Genomic DNA, 23,072 nt, shown 5'->3' with positions numbered 1-23,072 from the left:
ATAAACGCATTTTTCACGTAATCGTAATTCACTTCATCTGAATGAATGAATGAATGAATGAATGAATCATTTTACCCCACATGACAAAGAAACTTGTCTACATCATTTAGATCTTTTATTAACCTACAACATTTGTTATTTTGGATTCCACCTGAACTCATCATCGTGTGTTTGGCACCGTCGCCAGGCAACGCAACGCGACCGACAGCCAGAGTCCACCTAACGTACGTACATATACATCTTTAGTATCCGCTTCTTCTACTGTCGCGGGTCGCGGGTTGGCTGGAGCCACACACATGATCGTCTTTTGTGGTATTTTATTTTGTGGTACTTTAGGCCTTGATGTCTTGGATGCTTTGAAGTCACTCCTACAATTTATTCTGAAATAGTTTCTGTAGACTGAAGAGACCAACCAGCCACCAAGCAGAAGAGCATTAACCCTTTAATACATGTTTTGTTGGCATAGCGATAACGCTGCAGCCTTATCACGTGATGGAGACGTCTGAAAACACGGCAGGAGAAAAGTGGACGATAGGAATAACAGTCGTCCGTGGAAATAAGATGGTAAACTCATTCAATTAATACTGATGATGTTTAAACATTAACACATTTATTAAAAGATTAAAATATAAACGTTTATGGGTGTGAATTTTACATTTTACTTCCATGTTGTCAAGTTTGAATGGTTTTCAGACCTCCAATAACATTTAATATTTAATTCTGTCTATTGTGCAGATTTCCAGCAGGATAACTTCTTAGGCTCACTCTTTATCGCTTTTTACCTTCGACACTTAGGACACCAGACAAAAAGTGATGCATACATAAATGATCCATTAATAAAATGCAGGTCTAAGCAACAGTCATTTTAGTATTTATTTGTTTATCATATTTTACAACTGAGCATTAACAATTAATTTTGGGGTGTCACTTTATAAATCTTTTTCCAAATAATTGAGTCATTAGTTAGTTATACATTTAGTGGTATCAGGATCATAGAAAAAATAAAAGTCCTGACAATGCTAGAAGATGCACTGAGGCTCAGAGGGGGAATGACGGACAGCATCCACTGAATGCTGCATTTTAAAAAATCCTTTTCAGAAGGAAACGGCTGACAGTTTCCAGAGTTTCCTGAGGGTTGAAATGGATCAAACTATGCTGGGAGAATCAGACATAAAACCGGTTGACGATGTGAGCCACTGTGTCGACTACAACTTCACCTGCAGCTTCCACCTCCCCAATGACGCTCAGGCTCTCAGTGACATGGCCCTTAAACCAATCATTTGTAAGCTTGAGTTTTCAAATGTTAACATGTTGTTAGCTCATGTTGATGGTGTAGAATTCATAATACAAAGCTATTTTTCTGGATTTTGCTGGATTTTAACCTGCTCTTGTTATCAATTTTAAGTTTGACTTTTTTTAAGGGGCGGCAGTGGCTCAGTGGTAGAGCGGGTCGTCCTATGATTCAAGATCAGCAGTTCGATTCCCACTCCCACCCAAAAAAAATACCCGGAGATGAGCTGACAGTGGGAGATGTGGGCTCACCTCCGGAGCACTGCCGAGGCGCCCTTGAGCAAGGCGCTGTCCCTTTTACAAAAATTGCTCATTTGGGGCACACCAGAAGGAGCTGCCCGCCACTCTACCTCCCTTGCATGCTTACAGGCCCCCTTGTGTGTGTGTGTGTGCTCACTAATTTATGTGTGCATGCGTTTGAACCATTAACTAGAGTGTGCGTTCTTAATTTCCCTTAGGGGATGAAACCAGCATATATACTGTATATATATATATATTTTTCTTCTATCTGAAACTGTAATTGAAATAACAGTTCTGATATCAATAATAAACTAAGCTAATTAGAAGATGGACTTCTTGTCTAGTTTTGTTCTCAGTTTGTACAGCATGAAATAAAGGTTTTGTTTTGGGTCAGTGACAGTAATAAAGGTCCTGCCTGAGGAGAAGCAAGCTGATGTGGCGTGGGGCCAAGCTGTGGTTGACCTGCTGCCGCTGCTACAAGGTACGGCTACTCCTGTTGGGCTGTGTCTTTTTATATGTTAATATAGTCCTGTTGATTCATGTTTCTTTACTGGGGAGGATGTAAAAATTTGAAACAATTTTCTAATTTGTCTTCAGGTCAAAGCAGCTTCTCAGCCACAGTCCCACTGAATCCAGCGACCAAAGCCCCAGCCGCAGAGGTCTTGGGATTTAACAGCAAGGTCAGCTGGTTAATGTCTAAACTGAAATATCACAAAGTTATTGTTGGGGATGTTAAATCCAGTCCAAATGTAGAATAAGGACCAAAGGCATGACTCATCAGCAAACAGTGTTTATGCTGTATCAAGGTCAAAGTACCATTCCGTGACAGAGATCGTGACATGTTATTTTAGTTTGCTTAACTGCTATATTGTACTGAATAAGTACACAATAGCTTTTAACATCAGTTTTAGGTATAAAGTATTTATATAATTCACAGCCTTGAAGTTAGTGCAGCGTTTGTAGACAATGAAACAGATTACTAAGATTTCATTTTGGTTTGGCTCTCCTTTGGCAGCCGACCCTGGATGTGTGTGTCAGAGTATCAGATCCAATGGCTTTTGAGGTTGAGCTCTCAGCCTCCAACGTGCTGAAGGTTACCGTGGAGACAGCTTACTCTGTCCCAGAGTCATGGTTACAGATATCTGAATCTTCCCTCTGCACGTACACCGCTGCCCTGGAGGTCCCACTTACCACAGAGGTGAGTTCTTTTATGTAGCTTCTGAACGCAGAAGTGAGAATCTTATCCATTTACTTTGGTTGTTTAAGACAAGATTATCCTTTTAAGGGGCACGACTAAGCTTGTTCTACTGCAGAACTGCTTCAGAATAAAAACAGACCAGATCAGAATCCTTCCAGCATAAATTTAAATGCTTGAGGTGTCTTTGGTCTCTGATTCCCAGAGAGATCAGGTCCTGGAGTTCTGTGATGGGAGGCTGAAGGTGGGAGGGCAGAGGGAAGAAATGGGCAGACAGAGGAAGAGGCCACATCAGGGCCTTCTCGTTCCTGGAAACCACTTCCTGCCTGCCTCCTTTTTCTACCCAGAACCCATCGAACAGGAGAATGGCGAGCTGACTGGTCCAGAGGTAACTGATGGTTCAGTCTGCACCAGCTGCCACATGTGTATGTGTGTGCTTTAGTAGGTTATGATTGGTTTTGTAGTTTGGTACACGACTCTTTCCAAATGATCCCCACACACACAGAGATATATGATGTAATTTCAGTGAATTAAACCACTGAATGTCAGAAAAGAAATTTCATCTCAGCAGCAAATCTCAGCCGAGTTTGTTATATGCAGTCCGTTATGTGGATGAATGCCTAAATCTTCCGACAGGATCGAACATTTCGCAATGAAGCAGAAACCAAACAGAGCAGAGTGAGCTGGGATACGGAGATGCACTGCTTTCTGGACGCAGGAGGAGTCACCAGGTGAGCTGCACACACAACACACTCCTCCTCCTCCTCTTCACCTATCACTACCATGCTACTTGCTCAAGCTTGGATGAAGAATTTTATAGAAGAAAAGTCAGTTACCAGTTTCTTTTGGGTTTTGTATGGACTTTCATGAATTTCTGCACCATGTTTGAGGTTCTGAGCAGAGTACTGTATAGTTATTTGAAAACATCATTGAATTTGTGCCAAGAGAAATGCTTCATATTGACTTTAATTCCAGGCTACGGCAGAAAATCATTGAGAACAGACTCTGGCCAGTGGAGATTATGAGATCGATTGACACACTGGCAAAAGGAACCAAGATGGTGAGAAGGTTCTGTTCTCAAAATGATTTGTGTCCACTCTTTTCTTTATCGACCCGTCGGTACTCACTGGCTAGCCTGAAGAGAAAGTGAAAACAGGGGGAGATGGATTTTTTTGTTGAACCAAAGTGAATGTGATGCTCGTAGGGGTTAACAGTGTGTGTGTGTGTGTGTGTGTGTGTGTGTGTGTGTGTGTGTGTGTGTGTGTGCGTGTGTGCGCGTGTGTGTGTGTGTGTGTGTGTGTGTGTGTGTGTGTGTGTGTGTGTGTGTGTGTGTGTGTGTGTGTGTGTAGCAAGCTGAGGAGACCTCAGAGAACCCCTGTCATGGTGTTGCGTTTGTGGACATGAGGCAGCTGCTGTGTCCTGGAGTCAGCTGCATACGAGGAGCGTACAGCATCCAACCCTTCTCCGAGGAGGAGTTACTGAGAAAGGTCATAAAATACACCCATATTGCTGCTTGCTTTAATTTTGGCTGATTTATCTGTAGTTTTGATCACGTTCTGTCTCATAACTGCCAGGAATGACCTGTGAAGAAGTATTACCGGTTTGTCAGTGTCATCTCGGTCCAGTGGATTTATACAGATCATAGTTTATATACTAGACAGAACATCTGCGTTGGGTGTGATAGATCAAAGAAGACTTCAATCAAAATATCCTATTAAACAGTGCTGGTCCCAGGATGTATTAATCGCTCTGCCATTCACTAAGTGTTTGTGTTGATCTTGTGCTTTAAGGTTAATCGGAGCATCAGCGTTTTAAAGGAGCAGGTCAAGACTGCCACCAACCAGGTCAAAGGTCGTGCTGGCTCAGCTGCAGGGAAGGGAGGGAAGAACCCTAATGGAAGCAGCAAGGGAGCGAAGGATTCTAAAGATACGACCAGAAAGGTGAACAAGGCCCTTATGGTCACGTTATATTAATTCACAAAGATTTTTCTTTAACGATCAACAAATCAGAACAGAATCGCTGCAGTTGGAAACACAATCAATAGTCTAACTGAAACAGCTGTATCGCACCAATATGGAGGGAAAAGCAATTATTAATTCAGCTATACTCTGATATAATTTAAATCAACATCTACTTTACGGGGCCACACGGTGGGTCAGTGGTTAGCCGTCGCTGTCGCCTCACAACACGGCAGGTCCGGGTTCGAGTCCCGCTCTGTGCGAAGTTCGCATGTTCTCCCTGTGTCCACATGAGTTCTCTCCAGGTTCTCCGGCTTCCTCCCACCTCCAAAAACATGCGCTTCAGGTTGATTGGCCTGTCCCAAATTGCCCGTAGGAGAGAGTGTGTGTGTGCATGGTTGTATGTCTTTGTATGTGGCTCTGCGGTGCACTGGCGTCATGCTCGGAGTGTCCCCCGCCTCAGGCTCCAGCTCCCCATGACCCACTACGGTGGATTCAGCAGCGGTACATGAAAATGAAAGAATGAATGAATCTACTTTATGTGCTTGTTGTTACGCAATGTATTGGGATTGGGAAGTCTTCAGCATATTAATACCATATTCCTACCATAATAACAGATATATGTGGATGCCAGAACTTACATCATCATTGAGATGGCCTTGGACAAGCCACTGGTACCCAAAACATCTCCAGAAGAGCTTTCCCAAAGGTATAAGGATATAACTCCTCACTGAGTGCAATCTGGTTCTCCAGCCCCAATTTGTGAGAAAATGCTGACTTCTGAAGTTAACTTGTTTTTTAATGGTGATTAAATCAAGGAAAATGTTTTTTATTTCAAATAGCAATATATTCACTGCAAATTACATCTGGTTACTACCTCGTTGATTTCTGACTGCAGAATACCAATGAGTGTGAACGGGCTGAAATGTGTGTCCATTTCCTTTAGAGTGAAGGACTTGATGCCACACAGACCTTCATCCCCACTGCGTCCCAGCAGAGCAGACCAAGTAAAGACAGACACAGCTTTACATCCAGAGACGCAGGAAATGAGCCTGCCTCCAGAGGAGAGGTGCTTACTTGTTGAATTCACTTATTGGGTGTGTGATCCTCCAGGCGGTGCTAGATTTCCACCGGCAGATAGGCGATGTGATGGATCATGTTTCAAACCAACTTAAGGAACTGTTTGGGGCAGCATGTGTGATGTCAGGAGACTGCAGCGAGGAGCAAGTGTTGGGTCAGCTGATGGGAGCGCTTCATGACTCTGGCAGATACTTCACCTGGAAGAAACAGCTGCAGGTTGGACCAATCGCCTGCACCCCTCATGGATCACTTTCTCCTAATAATGGCTCTTCTCTCACTACTCAACTTTGCGTTTGGGAATGCTGTGTGTGTTTTTGTTCTAAAGCATGCTGTGATGAGGATCGTATGTGATAAGATGCATCCTGAGGAGCCATTCACTGACCTTCAGGATTTTGATGCTTTTATCAGCAAGCTCTATGATTGCCTCAAAGATGAGATAGGCATAGCTCAACAAAAGGAAAAGGTATAACACACACACACACACACACACACACACACACACACACACACACACACACACACACACACACACACCTACACACCGTGTGCATATGTATGTTTATACTACATATTTATGCTTGTTTTTACTCCGCCATCTCACCAGATGTATTCTCTTGGTGCTGACCCAGTTACGATCCAGTTCAGTTGTTCTCAGCTCAGACATTTTGCCAGCGAGGCTCAGTTTATTGGAGATTATCAGCAGGCTGCTCAGTACTACCAACAGGTAAAAAACATGCTTGCCTGTCTTAGCACTTCAAATCTGGACTACAGTGAAGGAAGAAGAGTCGGCCCATGCACTTTATGAGGGTGCATTTATGACAGTAGCTGTGAAATCACTTGAGTGGCCACTGAGTTTAAGACTTGTTTTCCTGCAGCTGGTGTGGAGGTATCCCAATGAGGCCTCCCACATGTTTGAGTTGGGAGGTGTCTACATGTTCAGTGGAGACTACACAAAGGCTAAAATCTGTTTCCATGACTGCATGTCCATCCAGGAGACATACCAACCCAGGTTACAACAATTCCTGTTAAACTGTAACCTAAACAGAGTGTACATACACTTCTTATCTAAGAAGCCCCATGTGTCTGTATCCCTTTCTTTCACCAGCCTGATGATGTGTGGGGTTCTAGAAATGATGTTTGGGCATTATGAGAAGGCCAAACCTTTCCTGGAACGAGCAACCGCTGTAGACCCAACCAGTGTGGTGGCCTGGACATTGCTGGGTAAGATCAAGTCTTTATTAATGCTAACCACTGTTAGCATGTGGTTAACATATACAGACTGCTACTAACATTTTTTGTCAAATATCACACATAAGCCAGTAAGTGCTGTTTAGCCACTTTATGACAAAGAGTATTGCAAGGCAAGAGTTTTACAAGGAACTTTAATGAAAGAGTGTATGTGGTGTGTTGGGTTGAGCCGCATTTTGTAATGACGGTGCATTTTGTTATAAACGTCGAAAATGTCATAAGTTATTCCATAAAAAATGTATTACAAAATGCGTTGGGTTTATTACAAAATGAAATAAAAAAGTTATTACATTTTGGACTATTTATTATAAAATGCACTGTTATTACAAAATGTGGCTCAACAGTTGTGCCTTTTGTTGGTAGATTTATTTTCACAGTTTTACTTTAATTATTATTTTAACATGTTACTGTGATGATAAATTTCATTGGGTAGTTGGTTATTTGCCTCTGAAAATGTGCAATTTATTATTGTAGTTTCAGTACAGGTTTAGTCTGTAAAATGGTGTTTTGAAAGGGGTTTTTAAGATGAAAAAGGAAAATTGAAAGAAAATCCATACACTGGCTTGTGCCATCTTGCAGCCACATTACAGTAATTATGAAAATTGGGAAACTACAAAAAAAAAAGTTTACTGGTTAAAGTTTACTCCAAGGTGCTCCAAGGTACATGTGTTTTGTAGACTTGGAGAAGGCATCCGATCGAGTCCCCAGGGATATACTGTGGGACGTACTGCGGGAGTATGGGGTGAGGGGGCCTCTCCTCAGGGCCATCCAATCCTTGTACGCCCAAAGTGAGAGCTGAGTTCGGGTTCTCGGCAGTAAATCGGACTTGTCTTGAGTAGCTGTTGGCCTTTGCCAGGGCTGCGCTTTATCACCAATTCTGTTCGTGATTTTCATGGACAGGATATCGAGGCATAGTCGTGGTGAGGAGGGGTTACAGTTTGGTGGCCTGAGGATTGCATTGCTGCTTTTTGTAGATGATGTGGTCCTGTTTGCGTCATCGGCCTGTGACCTGCAGCACTCACTGGTCCGGTTTACAGCCGAGTGTGAAGCGGCGGGGATGAGGATTAGCACCTCCAAATCTGAGGCCATGGTCCTCAGCAGGAAACCGGTGGACTGCCTTCTCCGAGTGGAATGAGGTCCTTTCACAAGTGAAGAAGTTTAAGTATCTTGGGGTCCTGTTCACGAGTGAGGGAACAATGGAGCGTGAGATTGGACAGAGAATTGGGGCAGCAGGAGCAGTATTGCAGTTGTTTTACCGCACTGTTGTCACAAAGAGGGAGCTAAACCGAGAGGCAAAGCTCTCCAATCTTTGTTCCTATCCTCACCTATGGTCATGAGCGAAAGAACGAGATCGCGGGACAAGCGGCTGAAATGGGCTTTCTCAGGCGGATAGCTGATGTCTCCCTTAGAGATAAGGTGAGAAACACTGCTGTTCACGAGGGGCTCAGAGTAGAGCCGCTGCTCCTTCGCTTGGAAAGGAGTCAGTTGAGGTGGTTTGGGCATCTGGTGCGGATGCCTCCGGGGCACCTACCTAGAGAGGTGTTTCTGGCACGTCCAGCTGGGAGGAGACCTCGGGGCACACCCAGGACCAGGTGGAGGAATTATATCTCAACGCTGGCCTGGGAACGCCTTGGGATCCCCCAGTCAGAGCTGGTGGATGTGGCCGGGGAAAGGGAAGTTTGGGGCTCCCTGTTGAAGCTGCTGCCCCCGCAACCCGATTCCGGATAAGCGGTGGAAGATGAATGGAAGGATGGATGGGAAACTACAAAAATTGCAAAGTTCTAAGATATTTAATTTCTGAATATGTAAAATTCAGTTTGAAAAGCAACATTGATATTAGCCCTCACAAACTAACCCTGAATGCCCATAAGGAATAAACCAGGATGGACTTATTGAGGGTATTGTGAAGACTAATTTCACACTTTTGGGTCTGCGTTCCAGGTTTGTTTCACCAGTGCTGTAATGAATCCATCTTAGCGGAGAAGGCTTTTGTGGAGGCCAGAGAGCTGCTGAAAGCAAAAGAAACAACGATTCAGACACAGAGGGAGGAAGACGATAAAGACGAGAAAAAGAGAGACCATCCGGAGGAAGAGGAGACGGCTCCACCTACGTGTCAGTCACCCACTTTGAAGCAAGGTGAGTTTCAGTGGGAGTGAAGTTAATCAGAGAAGAGTGTACTCTTTCTTCATCTGAATGTGAAATGTTTGTTTCTCTTGATTGACATTGATATGATTCCTCATATGCCATCAAAAGGCAATGCTGGAATCTATACACTGTCCAGTTGTATTTCTGGCAAGAATCACCTAAAATAAGTCTTGTTTTACATCTTCTTTCTGCAATAAGCGCAAAAATTCTCTCAGGATCATTCAGCCCAAAAGCCATAGGCGTTAAACATGGGCTGTAGGAGCAGCTAATGCTACCTGACAGTTGTTAATATTTTCTACTAGACCCAGAGCATTCAGACCAGGACTCAAGGGCCCAAAACAAGCTTCCAGCACAAAGTGTCAGCAACAGATCCCCTGCAGCCAATCTTTGCACCTCCATTTACACAGAGACCCTTCAGTTTCTGCTGCAGACCTGTGCCCTGCAGGTAAAAACAAACATAGTAACTCTTCAGCAAAAGGAACTTCCACAGGTCTAACATGAGTGAAAACAACTTACATTGTACACATCTTTTGTAAGGTCATTTTATTGGCTTCAGAATAGGGTGCTGTAAGGTCAAAGTGATTTATTAACACTGTTGATGAATGTTTATCACGAAAATAACAACTTTCTGTGACAAGTCCACAAATATGTTTGTTGAATGTTAAACTATTATGTACAACAATAACAGAATTAAGGATTTTTTAACACAACAACAGATGGGATTTCTCTGTTAGCATGATAGGTTTACATTAAAATTTAAACAAAAAGGAGGTGTCATGTTTTGCTGAGAGATGTGAACAGTCACGTTCTGTTGTCAGATGGCAGAGCAGGCTCTTTCCCAGGAGCTGTTGCGTCCAGATGGGGGTCGCAGTGTCTCCTTTCTTTACCATTTGGCCAAGTGGCAGCTGCTCAGCAATGACTATTGCAGTGCTGCCAACAGCCTGAGGGAAGCGCTGTTTCACAACAACCAGGTACTCACAATGACAACTGTGGAAATTATGATATGTAGAGGGGTTCCTATAGCCACAGTTAGAGTAGATGAGGTGCAAACTGAAACACTGCATTTTATATCTGTTATTCACAGGTTGCAGAGAATATTTGCCTACATATTTCGTTTTACGTTACCACTGTCCATCATAATGATCAGAAGAACATTTAATGGAGGTTTTAATACTTAACCAAGGATGAACACCAAAGGCATTCTTGCCTTCAACACTATATTTACGGGTACAACAGTACATTTTCATTACTTTTCCTTACTTCATCAGTATGCATGGGGTGATTCCACTGTGTTGCCTTGAGATTATGCCTGAAATATTCCAACAGGTAGCCAAAATGGGTAAACTGGTTCCACAAAAATTTTATTCATTTGCTTTTAATGTCTCAGAACTCCCCAAACAAAACAATTTCTCAGTACTTTAGGTATTGGGCAATGTTAATGCCATTGGTGGGCCGTCAGGGCTAGCAAAGCCTTCTCTGCTGGCCTAACATAGCCAGAAATCAAAATATTTATGATAAAAGTTAATTATATTTTAATAAATTTTTTTCAATAAATATTTTTCAATATAAGTATAAATAAATAAATAAATAAATATGTGTACACACACACATATATGTATATATATATATGGTATATATATACCGTATATATATACTGTATATATGTATATGTAAATATATATAGTATATATATACAGTATATATACAGTATATATATATACATACATATACTGTGTATATATATATATATATATATATATATATATATATATATATATATATATATATATATATATATATATATATATATATATATATATATATATATATATACTGCATTTGTTTCGGAATTTGGTATTCAGCTGATTAAAGCCTTCACTCATTCCAGTCCAGTTCCCTTCACTCTTGAACTCTTCTAATGTGACTAGCCTGTTCACACTGAGATCATGCAATAGCACTGTAAAGAAACCAAACACCACCATTGTCTGCTTTTTTTACAAAACAACCAATGGTGGCATAACAGCACTCCAGTGAGAGTGATCAAATGTCAACACTGAGTGTGAAAGGAGCTTGAAGGTGGACGGGTGGTAGTGTGTTAGTCATCTGAACTTTGGGGAATGCAGCATAGAAATCGCATACTATACTTGGAGTTCCATGGTTTCAGCCCATTCAATGGGACTTAAGTAGCAGTATTTGAAGATCGTCTACAAATATAAACAAGAACCAAGACAGTCAGAGACTGCAAAATCCCGCGAAGGGTAGGTTAGGGTACCCTGAAAGTAGTGCCTGTAGGTCAGGGTACCCTGAAAGTAGTACCTGGCAAGTGCATAGCTTCGACCTTTCAGAGTAGGTCAAAGCTATGCACCATAGATCAAAGCTAGTGGTAGATCAAAGCACTGGCTTTGATCTATGGTGTTACTCACACTGGCCTTCTCCCTCGTCTTCACATCTTATCTGGAGTGTGCAAAAGTTGAAATTTAACCTTGACCTAGTTTTCTCAAGGTCAAGGTCATCACCTCATTTTTATCCCCTTTGGTGCCCGAGTAATGTGTTTTTTTGTTTAACCCTTCTGTTTGCAACTGTTGCAAAGATATTTGGTGGACATACTAAAGGACGGACGAACGGACGAACATACGAACAAAGAAAACAAGAACCAATGCAGTCAGAGACTGCAACATCCCACGACACCCCGGAATTAAAAATTTTATCCTGACCTATTTGCATTGGTCAAAGATCAAAGCTAGTGATCTGACCTACTTTCATCTATCAAAGCAGTAGCTTTGATCTACGGTGTTACTCACACTGGCCTTCTCCCTCGTCTTTCTATTTTACCCGGTTCCTGAGTGTACAAAAGTTAAAATTTGACCTTGACCTCGTTTTTTCAAGGTCAGGGTCATCTCATTTTCATCCCATTTGCCGCCCGAGTAACTGCTTTGTCGTTTCTATCTGCTACGGTTGCGAAGATATTTGGTGGACTAATGGATGGATGGATGGACGGGACTAATACACAAACGCTGACAATTTCAACTCATCACAGCTTTGAAGTGGGATGTAAATATTACTTATGATTAAACATGATTGCTTCTATAATCATGGGAGTAAATGTTGAAAGTATTCAAACTAGAGTTTTGTTAGTGAATAACACACACTTTTTAAATCAAACGCAGATTTGATTGTTTATTTCAGCAAAAACAAAGGGGAACTTGCTCCTACAGGACATACATCTGAGGAGACACAGTAGAAAGTCTCTCTCTGTAAATACCCAGGGACTCCTTTGGACAGTAAACACATCATCTCTGGTAAAGAAGGCAGCAGTGGGTCTACTGTTTAAGATCACAGCACAGGGTGAACCAGTCAGCTGCTGCTGGCCTATCTCATTTAATACTGTCACCATTGTGTATTATGTATTGAATATTTAATGTTGTCCTGTGTGAATATCTGATATGGTTTCTAACTTTCATCTTGTGTCTTTAACTTCCTAACTTGTTTCAGATGACAGTCTCTTCAGTTTGGATTAATTAGTTGATTAACGTGTAATATGATCAAGACAGTGGCAAAGAGCTTTATTGAAGTGTCCTGATTAGTGTTGTCAACCCTGCGAGCAGGATGCAGATGTTAGGAGTTTGCTTGGCCACTGTTACTACCTACAAGGAGCCTTCAGTGATGCCCAGGAGTGCTATGAGCAGAGCCTGAACATTCAGCAGCAGCCATCAGACTGTCACTTTGTCCTCCTACGACTGGGATCCGTCTACTTACAGCAGGAAAAGGTCAGACATTTAAACAAGTGCCACTTCTCTCTAATCAGATATACAAGAAATGTATTAAGATTTTATAACACAAGTTGAGCTTGTATGTCCTTTAGAAAAATAACAATAAGTTTTAAAAATTAATACAAGGTAATAGAGGTATAGGTTTTATTGAACATTTCTGTTGAACTTTAGAACCTGAGAAGTCTTCCTTGAATTCCACACCCAACTCTTCCTCCCAGGCGATAGCGCTTTTAAAGCATTGCTCTGGATTGAATGACAGAAGACCCCAATTAATGTGGGAGACAAGTGACTTCTGAAGATGTCCTCCCATGGCTGCTTAGAGGGTTGAGTGAGGAAGCCATGACACGTTTTAAAGGATCATTTCCAACCTGGTAGTATCTGAATAAGTGTGTCTTAGGCAAGTCATGTGAAGCAGATAGTTCTGTGAAACTACCAAAGACTCAACTTATGTATAAGTCATTAAAAGTCTGTACCATTTCTCTCTCTCTCTCAACTTATTGAAAAGAAGGTGGAAAGAGATGATTATGGGTTATTGGCACAGGCGTTGAGGGAGAGAATGAATAGCGCCTGAATTGATAACAGATTTTCAAAGAGTTACAGACAATTTGGTTGTCTGTGTAACAAAGGGAGATGTCGGAAGTAATGAGAACAGGAGAGCCTGGAGAGAAGATGACACATGACCTCAATTCAAGGTGGCACCACAAGAGTTGGGGGTTTTGTACCCAAAACAATGATTTATGAATATTTGCTGTCCAGTAATAATACATAGTAATAATACATAGTAATAATACAGATACAGTCCTCCACACTAAGTGAGCAATGTTGTAGTAGGAACTTCATAATCGTAGGGGCCTCTCTACTCCTTCTACTCCATAGAAAAGAAATTATTGCTTAATCAGTAGATTTGAAATATGATTTTGGCAAAAACAGAGGAATTTTGGTAGAATGTTCATCTTAACTGCATACGTCTGGGAGAGATCCATTAACAGAATATGTAATTCTTCATCATGTGCGTGTTTGAGTTTGATCCTATTTAAAAAATTTCAAAGATTACATCTGTCAAGTTCAAGGCTATCTAAAATATATCTGTGTTAGATATAGAGGCACACCCTGCCACTTGACACATCTTGTCTCAAACTTGAACATTACTGGAACTCCATCTTTAAAATCCTCTCAGAAATGTTAGGAATCACTCTGGAACCATGTCTCATTACAGCCACATTCTGCGATTTACACACAGACGTCCTTAACAATACCCAGGCAAACACTGTGGCATTTACCGCTCTACTGGCAAGGTGCAGAATTTTCCTGAACACCTTTTGGTTGTTATGTAACTAACCACCAATGTAATTTTCTGCTTAAGTTTATCTTTGAGTTTATATTTATTTTTGTTTTGTTTTTTTCCTGTTCTGTGTTTTGTTTATTTCTTTAAGTTTTTTTTGTTGTTGTTGTTGTATGTGTATTTGTATATTGTATTTGTGTGATTGACTCACCCTTATATACATATGTAGTGTACAACTTTCTTTTCATAACTTGAAAAATTAATTTAAAAGAAAAACTTAGGAAGAAAATAGATATAGGATATTCCCATTACTGCATCTTTACGTTGTAACACTCTGCTGAAGCCACAAACTACAGTGTAACAAACACATCTATTTGTAACATTCAGTTTAAGGAAGCCAAAGCTGTTTGCCTAAAAGCTTGTGAGCAGTCGCCATCCTGCAGGACCTGGCTGGGCCTGGGAGCCGCCTGCTACCGGGTAAAAGTCCACCTCCACCTACAGAACACTGGCAATAGTGGACATCTGAAAATTTATTCATTATATACATTGTATTGATATATTAATAAAACTTAGATAAAGCTTAACAATTAAAAGCTCCGGAGCAGCATTTTAACATATAGAAAATGAATTTACTCAATTCCTGATCCAGTTAAAGGTTTAGAGAGGTGAATTAATACTAAGGTGAACAAAGCACAAGTTATTATTGGATTGACTCATAACTAACCATCAGGATTGATAGAAGCAGGATGGTTGTTGTGTGGTTGTGTTATTTTGTGTTTTTGTGTGTCTGTCTGTGCAGCTAGGGGAGCTCTCTGTAGCTGAGCATGCTTTGACTCAGGCCTCCTATCTGAACAACCAGAATCCAGAGGTGTGGGTTTACCTGTCTCTGATCTGTCTCAAGGTAAGTGATGAAGAGGATGATGACGCTCTCATCAGACAGAATGGGCAGACATATCCATTTCATATACTGTAGACTTTTTAACTCTATGACTGAAAGCAGGCTGCAGCAAACTGCAGGGAATTAGTCCGATAATAACCCTTCTGTTTTCAGTCTGACAGAAAACAGGAAGCAGAGCATTTTGCTGAATATTCAAGAAGGGTGAGTTAGTCTGTTTTTTTTTTTCTTTTCAGTGATGGGGATTTTCACCAAGAGTTGGGACTAGTGATACATTATCATTAATAATCAACAAAGCTGTAAGCCTTATATTTAAGAACACATGGTAAAGTGAAAAATAAACCTCCAACTTGTGTCTCTAAGCTTTTATTGTCTAGTAAAGCAAATCAGGGTCTCTCTATCGAAAGTTAAGTTTGCCACAGTTAATTAATTTAAAGAAATGTATCCCCGCCATCCCAAACCAATTTGAAAGTTATAAGTTTGCTCGAGTCTAATGAAACCCTGTATTTTTGGTTAATAGTGTAACTTGAAGAACGAGTCCCTCCTCCAAGAGGTCACTGAACTGAAGAACCAGATGTCCGTTGGCCATCAGGCATCAGGATTAGGAACAAATTCTGAGGCATAGCTGCACACCATATCACCAAGAGTATTTTAAGCTCACAAACATAAATAGTTTCTAAATGACCACTATAGGTAAATCCAAAGCTGTTTAAATCAATCCACTGGACTTTAAGAAAGTTTCTTAAGACGTTTCTCTGCTCATCCAAGAGGCTTCTTCAGTTCAGGACTGAAGAAGCTTTGGATAACCATGACCTGGATAACAGAGAACCTGCACAGACAACATAGTTAAAAACTTTTGATTTGAAATAATTTAATGTATTAACACGGTAGCTCAGACGCACATAATGGGTCTGAAAATACACACAAACAGTCCATATTAAAATTACACAATGAAATGATGAATAAGATCAAGGTAACACACGTAGTCATAAATGAATACAAAATAACTCCGATAAATATTTACCACATTAACAAAAATAATAAATGGGCATTCAGTGACAATAAATAGATTATAAAATAAAATTAACTCACTTTTCTCAACATTTGTTTTGTGAAACAAGACTGAGATATTCTGGCATCTGATTCTAAAACACCAGGATTTTGGCACAACGCTCCCTGCTGAGGAAAATATTCCGTGGATGTATTTTTGGCTATAGTTCCTTCCAATTTCATATTTAAATGATATGTGGAAATGCATGTACGTATTTGTTTGAAATTTGGGAATCAGTGTTCCAAAATGTAATCGATCTTACTGTTCAAAATGTATAAAACTCATAAAACTTGCACTGTATTTAAGTTCTTCTGCTTTTCTCATTGATGTAAGCATTTATTTTATCGTTCCATTTTTATTCATGATATGTAGCATCGTGTTCTCCATCACAGTGGGATCACTGCCTGACCCGAGCAAAAACTTCCTGCAACCACGGTGAATCCTCATAGAGACGAGGGTCACCCAGGTACTCTGCGGTTCTCTTGTAGAAGTAGTAGTACAGCACAGACGCTGTGGACAGGAAAACATCCGAGGATGTGTTAATGCAGCAAAATGCAAAAACAAACAAAATATACATTCCATTTTTTCTCAAGTTCTGTGTCAGGCTGTCTCTGTCCACTGTGTGGCAACAGAGAGCGCTGAAAATGTTCTTAGAAATGCCTGCGTCTGGGATTACTGTTAAACACTTTTCATCTTAATTTCTGTTGTTCAATGATTTCTACTCTGTAAAATAAAATAAAATTTGACATTTTCTTGATGTATTTTTCTTTGACTTTAATAGATAGGTAAAATACCAATAAAAATCCTAAAATAGATGATTTACATTTCAATGCAAAATGACAAAAAAGTATACATGAATAATCATACTTTTCTTCTTCTTTTATTAATTCCTATATTTTTTATGCACGTGTTCACTTTTTTCAAATTAGCATACATTAGTGTTAGCATCTTCCACAGGCAGGCATGCAATTGTGTAGTTATTCAACATGTTTGTATTAGTGCTACTCCAACAGGCTTGAGGAGCGAATAATGTTTCGGACTATTTTACAAAAACATGAGACATTGGACAAGAACATGTGTTTGGAAAATAAAGCACATGACACTGACTGACAGCAGCTACTGTATGTGCTACATTAGCTTCAAATATGTTTGATTGTGAATATCATTGTAAAACTCTTGTAATCCTTTTATTTATGTATGGAAATAGAAAAATACAAATTAGCGCAGCAGAGTTTGCCTAATGTTCAGCTCACAAAGGGGACAAAAGCCAATTTATAAGATAAAGCTGAATCACCACATTGTAACCATTTGGGTGGGCAGACAAAAAAGAGAAATAAATAAACAACTACATTCTGTCTTCATACTTATTAAGAGATCATCTGCAGAGAATAATAACCAGACAGTAAATTCTTTTATCCACTTATGAGCTTATACTTGTGTGAAAATTGCACCCACATGGAGAATTGGGATCACTGCCTGGACGCTGTTGGTGGAGAGGAGGGACTAACACACCCACAGGAAACTCGGACAGCACTACAAGCTTTCTGCCAGACGACAACAATGGATGGAATGTTTGTTGTTGACAATTCCAAAGTTGAGCAGGCTGGTGCCTGACAGCTCTGTGCACAAATGTGTCAGACTTTGCGTAAAAGATAAGGCAAAGAAAAAAAAAGTCATAGCTATATCAATATAACCTCCATGCGTTATCTTTTATAACATATATAATTAAGTGAATATGGACAAAAACTTTTATTTGTGTTCCATTTCAAACTGAATATGTAAAAATCATTCAGTGCTGCCTGAACAGCTTCTCTTCTTTAACTTGAAATAGTTTCCGAATACAATTATAACTAAAGCGTATAAGTTTTGAAGCACCTGAAAAAGCTGCAGCACTACTTTAAAATGTGGGCTTCTGTGTTCTAATTTTCATATTTGTTGAGTTTGTAAGCCTGTAGAATGTAGTATGAACAAATTTCTCATCTTACCTGTTCTTTGGAACACAAAAAGCACATGAAGACCATCTGTCCAGACGAATCCATTGGTATTTAGCCAGCGTACATTCTAAAAAACAATATTTGTACAACATTAAAATGCATTTTAATGTCACAGCTAAAAAAGGCAAAAGTCTTCAGTCATATAGTTCACTGTATTTAATACAATAAGAGAAAGCAGGACAAGATAAGATTTTTCATGAAATCAAAGATATAAATGAAAAATTAAGTGATAGATTAGATACTTTATTAATCTCAAGGGAAATTCTTTTAGTATAAACATAAAATAATAAATTTGTTATTCTTTTTTTTTTTAAACTAGCATACATAAATGTGCTTTAAATCACATTTGTTGGGCTGTATTTGTTTAGTACAGCTAAAAACAAAATTAAGATTTTAATTAAATTTTCTTGTAGGAGCACATGCAGCACGTACCACAAGCCAGGAATGGAGTATGATACTGAAGGTCAAATAGAGAGTAGAAAGCATTAGCAGAGCTCTAAATCGCTCCAGCAGTATGGCAACCAGGCCAACCTGGAACACGAAGGTGTTGAACATCATCAAAAGAATGATGATCAGATTAAATAGGGTGGCGATGTCCTGGATGCTGTTGAAGAAAAAGGAACACAGGTACAAATATATGAGGAACAAAAACAAGGAAGGCAGAACAGAATGATAACACTCTTTCGTTTTGCTCCATATATCCCCAATGACTCTTCAGTCTACTAAAATTGACCATTGACAGTGAAACAGTGAGAAACTTTCCCTCACATGAAAAGTACCAGCTGGATAGCCGGTTCCTCCCTCAGGAGTTCACTGAAAGAGTTAACAAACAGATCAAAGGAGAGCAGGCTGAGCTGAATCAGTAGCACCAAGAAGTAATTCCTGGTTTGAAGCGTCCCCGGCCCCAAGACCGGGTACCCAGGTGAACTGTTGCTCCACGATGGATCCAACGCTGCACTGCACTCATACACACGCTACATGGAAACTTCAATGAACATACAGCAGTTCAGACAACTCTGACGTTGTAGTGAGATGTTCCAACAGGCCAAAGAGGATTGATACAACATTAGGTATCCATTTCCTCTTTTTGAAATAAGTCTTGTTTGCTTGGAGACCTTGGAGACTTGTCCTGGTTTGGGTGTCAACACACCACGATGGTCCAGTATGAGAAGTAGTTGTGCACTGCAGTCTGAGGTGTAAAACTCTTCCCAAGGAGCAACATCAAAGGTTTTCTTGGACTTTTATAACATCAGAACCGAAGCAAGTCCAGCAGCAACTCTGTGGAGACAGAGACAAACTTGTATTGTGTTGGAACATACAATGATGAAAATCTGTTCTGCATCTCTCAATTATTCTCATTTCTTTTGAGGAATAACTATTTATTGAAAATAGTCTCTGTCAATACCACAGAGAGACGATGATGCCACTTCTGAAAAGGAAAGTCCTAAATTTTGTTTTATACTGTTTCGAGAGCACCAAAATACATTCCTTTCTCCTCTTGTATTAGCATGAATCCTAATGTTTTGCATACAGTATCTCAAAACCTGGACAAATAAAAGTCCATCAGTCTATCAGTGCAGCTAGATGCTAATAGAGTCAATGCTAAATGTTAACTCTACACCAGAACATACATGCTTAAATCGCAGTTTACCATTGATCCAAAAGCTGCATCTCTGTCTCTCTACCTTTGCTGGATAATTGTCAGTGAATTCTCAGAAATACAGAAGTCCAACAGATCTTCTTCTCATCCATTAATTATAGCAGAGTATTCCTTCTGTGGCTTGTTGTATACTGGGTAAACACTGGACTGAAAATAAGTAGGTAGCCTGGTAAATCTTTGTCTTGGCTCCTCTGACATCTGTAGGTTAGCTAACCAACAGGATCCTTCATGCAGACACCAGGTGGATCCTCTTATGACCCTCGTATTTATAGCTTGGCACGGTGTGACAGGTGCAGGGAAGATTAAGACGGCTTCCAATCAGCGCAGAAAGTCCTCTTATTCTTGTAGCTTCCATACTGAGATTCTGAGTTAGTAAGAAATAAACTGAGAAAAGAAAAGATAATACTGGGTTTAGGTAAACTCTATTTGTCACTGGTGTGGATTCACACCAGTGACAAATAATTATTAACAATAACAAAATTAGATAATTGGCGTTCCTTTGACAGAAAAATAAAAATAAATAAATGCTCGATTTAAAAAAAATCTTAGTATTTACCACTTCTTCTCATGGAATTCCCAATGCAAGACAGACATGATATCTCCTGTTGTTCACCGAATATCTGAATATTCAGATTATCAGCTACTACAATCAAACTCTAGCCAAAAGACAAATTTGTTTTGTGTGATGAAATGTGATGATTTTTTTTTTCTGAGGCTGAAATCATATCTTGTAATGATGCATATGGCATAAGCAACCCAACAATGAAACACAATTTTAGACTTAGTTATATAAATCTCAGAATACTGTTGTTTTTGGCTGAAGATATACAGGAGTCGAAAGATAGTGTTACTCAGTTCGAAGAATTGGGCCAGTACACTAGTGGAGATGGTATATGACATTACTTAATGGATGAAAAGGTAGATGGGACAGTGGAACTTCTTCCTCGGATCATTTTGGATTTACAAGTAGTTTAGAAGGCATCTCCACAAGTTGTGTGGAGGTCCTACAAGGCGCGTCCTTATTGAGCAACTCATAAAGGAGATTTTGCCTTGCTCAAGGACACCTCAGCAGTGCTCGGGAGGTGAGCTGACATCTCTCCACTGTCAGTTCACATTCCAAAATTTTTGCCTGACACGGGTCTTGAGCTGGCGACCCTTCGGTCCCCAGCCCAAGACTTAATGGACTGAGCTACTGGTACCCTGTTTAAACAGGAAAACAAAAGTATTGGTGCCTTTTTACTTTAGTTTTTACATTTCCATTGAAGAGCGCGCTCCTGCTGCGCATCGGCGTATAATAGGTGTCATAGGCCACTGTATGCCTCACAGCAAGAAGGTTCTAGGATCAAATCCTCTTTAGCTCCTTTTCTGTTTGGATTTTGCCTGAATGGGTTCTCTTCAGGTTCTCTGGTATTCTCTCATAAAATATGTAATTTTTGTGAATTTGTTACTCTACTGCAAACCCCGGGTATGCTTGCCAAGTGAGCACAGAATAGTTCTGCTATTTCCCTACCATGCTTGTCGTAAGAGGCAACTAAGGAGGGTTGGGCACAAGGTTAACAACCCTCTGCTGTAAAAAAGGAAAATTGTTACAGAAACACCAACAACAGACCAAAAGACTAGTTCTCTGGGAGAGGAAGGGACCTCAACAAGAGGATGTACGACGCCGTGTGGTGAAAGCCATGAATTTACAGAAGTTACAAGACCAATCCCCCCCTCTAACGACAAGGACCATAAACGTCGGATCATGGAATGTGAGGACCACGTACGATAGCCGCAGAGATGAAGAGCTACAACCTCACACTGGTCGGAATCAGCAAGACCCACAGGACACAGTCAGAACAAAGAAAACTGCCCACAGGAGAAGTGCAACTATATTCTGGCCACGAAGAAGACAGCGCTCCACACACAGAAGGTGTTGTCCTCATGCTCTCCGGACCATCACAAAGAACTATGATAGGATGGGAACTACATACATCAAGAATTATCACAGCATCCTTCAGAACAAAGATCAAGATGAATGGTATCCACTGCTATGCACCATCCAATGACAAAAATGAAAAAGTTAAGAACCAGTTCTATGACAGACTGCAAAATGACATGGCCAAGTACCCAGAAAAAGATTTTGACGTCCTCATGGGCAATCTCAATGCCAAGATCAGACAAGACAACACTGGATATGACAAAGTCATGGGAAGACATGGAGTGGGCGAGATGAATGAGAACAGTGAGAGATTTGCAGACTTTTGTGCAATGAAAAACCTGGTCATCGGTGGCAGCACTTTCCCCCATGGAAGAATATACAAGTCTACCTGGGTATCACCGGACTTCAGTGAATGGAGAACCACAGTGATCACATCTGCATGGCCAAGAAATTCAGAAGGTCCCTACAGGATGTAAGGGTTAGAAGAGGAGCAGATGTCGCGTCAGAACTGGACGGAAACAATAACAAAGCGGCAGAAGTACAACGTCAGCCTGCTGAAATACAGTATTTTAAGATCGGAGAAGAATTAAGATTTTCTCTCACCAACAAGTACCAAGTGATACAGGAACTGCTTGAAGAGGAAAATACCATTGATAATCAGTTGCAGAGGGGGAAAGAGACACTTAGTATGTGTCAACAAGTAGTAAGCTACAAGAAGTACCAACAAAAGGAGTGAATATCGGCTTACACACTACACCAGACTCAAGAGAGTAAGCAGAAGGCGGCAGTGAACAACAGCAGGACAAGAGCAGCAAAGGCCAAAGCACAAGAAGACTTCACAGAAGCCAACAAAGACGTGAAAAAGAGCAGACACACGCAGGTACATGGACAGTCCGGCAAAGGAGACAGAGGAAGCAGCAGCCAGTAGCAACATGAAGCAGCTGTATGACACCACCAAGAAACTGTCAGGGAAGTATAGCAGACCTGATCGACCAGTCAAAGACACGGAGAGACACGTCATAGAGAGAGAACAGAGCAACAACTGCATAGATTGGCAGAGCACTTTGAAGAGCTCCTAAACAGACCTGCCTCTTCAAATCCCCCAGACATCGACCCAGCGGACACAGACCTAGATACGAACTTTGAAAAACCAACCAGGGAAGAGATTAGGAAAGCTGTGAAACTACTGAAGGACGGCAAGGCAGCAGGAACAGATGATATCACCGCAGAAGCACTCAAATATACAGCAAATAAAGGCAAATACTGTTAAGAGAGCGTCAAAAAATGGTGTCAAAGATGCAAGGACGCACGCAAATGAGATCACTGCATGTAGAGGAATATTT

At 40.6% G+C, this 23,072-nt stretch overlaps 2 protein-coding genes and 1 pseudogene across 2 annotated transcripts; 2 read left to right on the top strand and 1 right to left on the bottom strand.

Moving 5' to 3' along the window:
- The first annotated feature begins 492 nt into the window (after positions 1–492).
- LOC137596413 (cilia- and flagella-associated protein 70-like) lies at positions 493–15,728 on the top strand. The gene is made up of 25 exons (XM_068316918.1): positions 493–564; positions 1,099–1,282; positions 1,925–2,011; positions 2,128–2,210; positions 2,546–2,728; positions 2,931–3,113; positions 3,362–3,456; positions 3,701–3,785; positions 4,075–4,212; positions 4,516–4,665; positions 5,301–5,392; positions 5,630–5,690; positions 5,797–5,979; positions 6,089–6,226; positions 6,368–6,487; positions 6,639–6,772; positions 6,869–6,984; positions 8,953–9,147; positions 9,459–9,601; positions 9,975–10,127; positions 12,762–12,923; positions 14,596–14,685; positions 15,008–15,109; positions 15,260–15,307; positions 15,624–15,728. Exons 1-25 carry the CDS (start codon positions 493–495, stop codon positions 15,726–15,728), a joined length of 3,102 nt encoding a protein of 1,033 aa, XP_068173019.1.
- On the bottom strand, positions 15,712–21,093 carry LOC137596407 (transmembrane protein 138-like). The gene is made up of 5 exons (XM_068316904.1): positions 21,061–21,093; positions 18,917–19,122; positions 18,581–18,752; positions 18,140–18,215; positions 15,712–16,664 (listed from the first exon to the last, which is right to left on the bottom strand). Exons 1-5 carry the CDS (start codon positions 21,091–21,093, stop codon positions 16,552–16,554), a joined length of 600 nt encoding a protein of 199 aa, XP_068173005.1. The 3' UTR covers positions 15,712–16,551.
- Positions 21,094–21,275: 182 nt separating this feature from the next.
- On the top strand, positions 21,276–22,999 carry LOC137596399 (uncharacterized; annotated as a pseudogene).
- The last annotated feature ends 73 nt before the right edge of the window (positions 23,000–23,072 follow it).

The sequence above is a fragment of the Antennarius striatus genome, chromosome 1 (genome assembly GCF_040054535.1).
Source record: "Antennarius striatus isolate MH-2024 chromosome 1, ASM4005453v1, whole genome shotgun sequence".
NCBI classification, from domain to species: domain Eukaryota; kingdom Metazoa; phylum Chordata; class Actinopteri; order Lophiiformes; family Antennariidae; genus Antennarius; species Antennarius striatus.
This window is presented reverse-complemented; position numbering and strand designations above follow the sequence as displayed.

What these genes read in the sequence shown, in the direction of transcription:
- LOC137596413 (XM_068316918.1), top strand. Translation starts at nt 493, where the DNA reads ATGGAGACGTCTGAAAACACGGCAGGAGAAAAGTGGACGATAGGAATA. An exon ending in CAGGAGACATACCAACCCAG is followed by an intron (nt 6,773 to 6,868) that starts GTTACAACAATT and finishes TTCTTTCACCAG; the next exon opens with CCTGATGATGTGTGGGGTTC. An exon ending in CGCTGTTTCACAACAACCAG is followed by an intron (nt 10,128 to 12,761) that starts GTACTCACAATG and finishes CCCTGCGAGCAG; the next exon opens with GATGCAGATGTTAGGAGTTT.
- LOC137596407 (XM_068316904.1), bottom strand. Translation starts at nt 21,093, where the DNA reads ATGCGCAGCAGGAGCGCGCTCTTCAATGGAAAT. An exon ending in GCGCGCTCTTCAATGGAAAT is followed by an intron (nt 19,123 to 21,060) that starts GTAAAAACTAAA and finishes GTTTCCATGTAG; the next exon opens with CGTGTGTATGAGTGCAGTGC. An exon ending in TTTTGTGTTCCAAAGAACAG is followed by an intron (nt 16,665 to 18,139) that starts GTAAGATGAGAA and finishes TCCTGTCCACAG; the next exon opens with CGTCTGTGCTGTACTACTAC.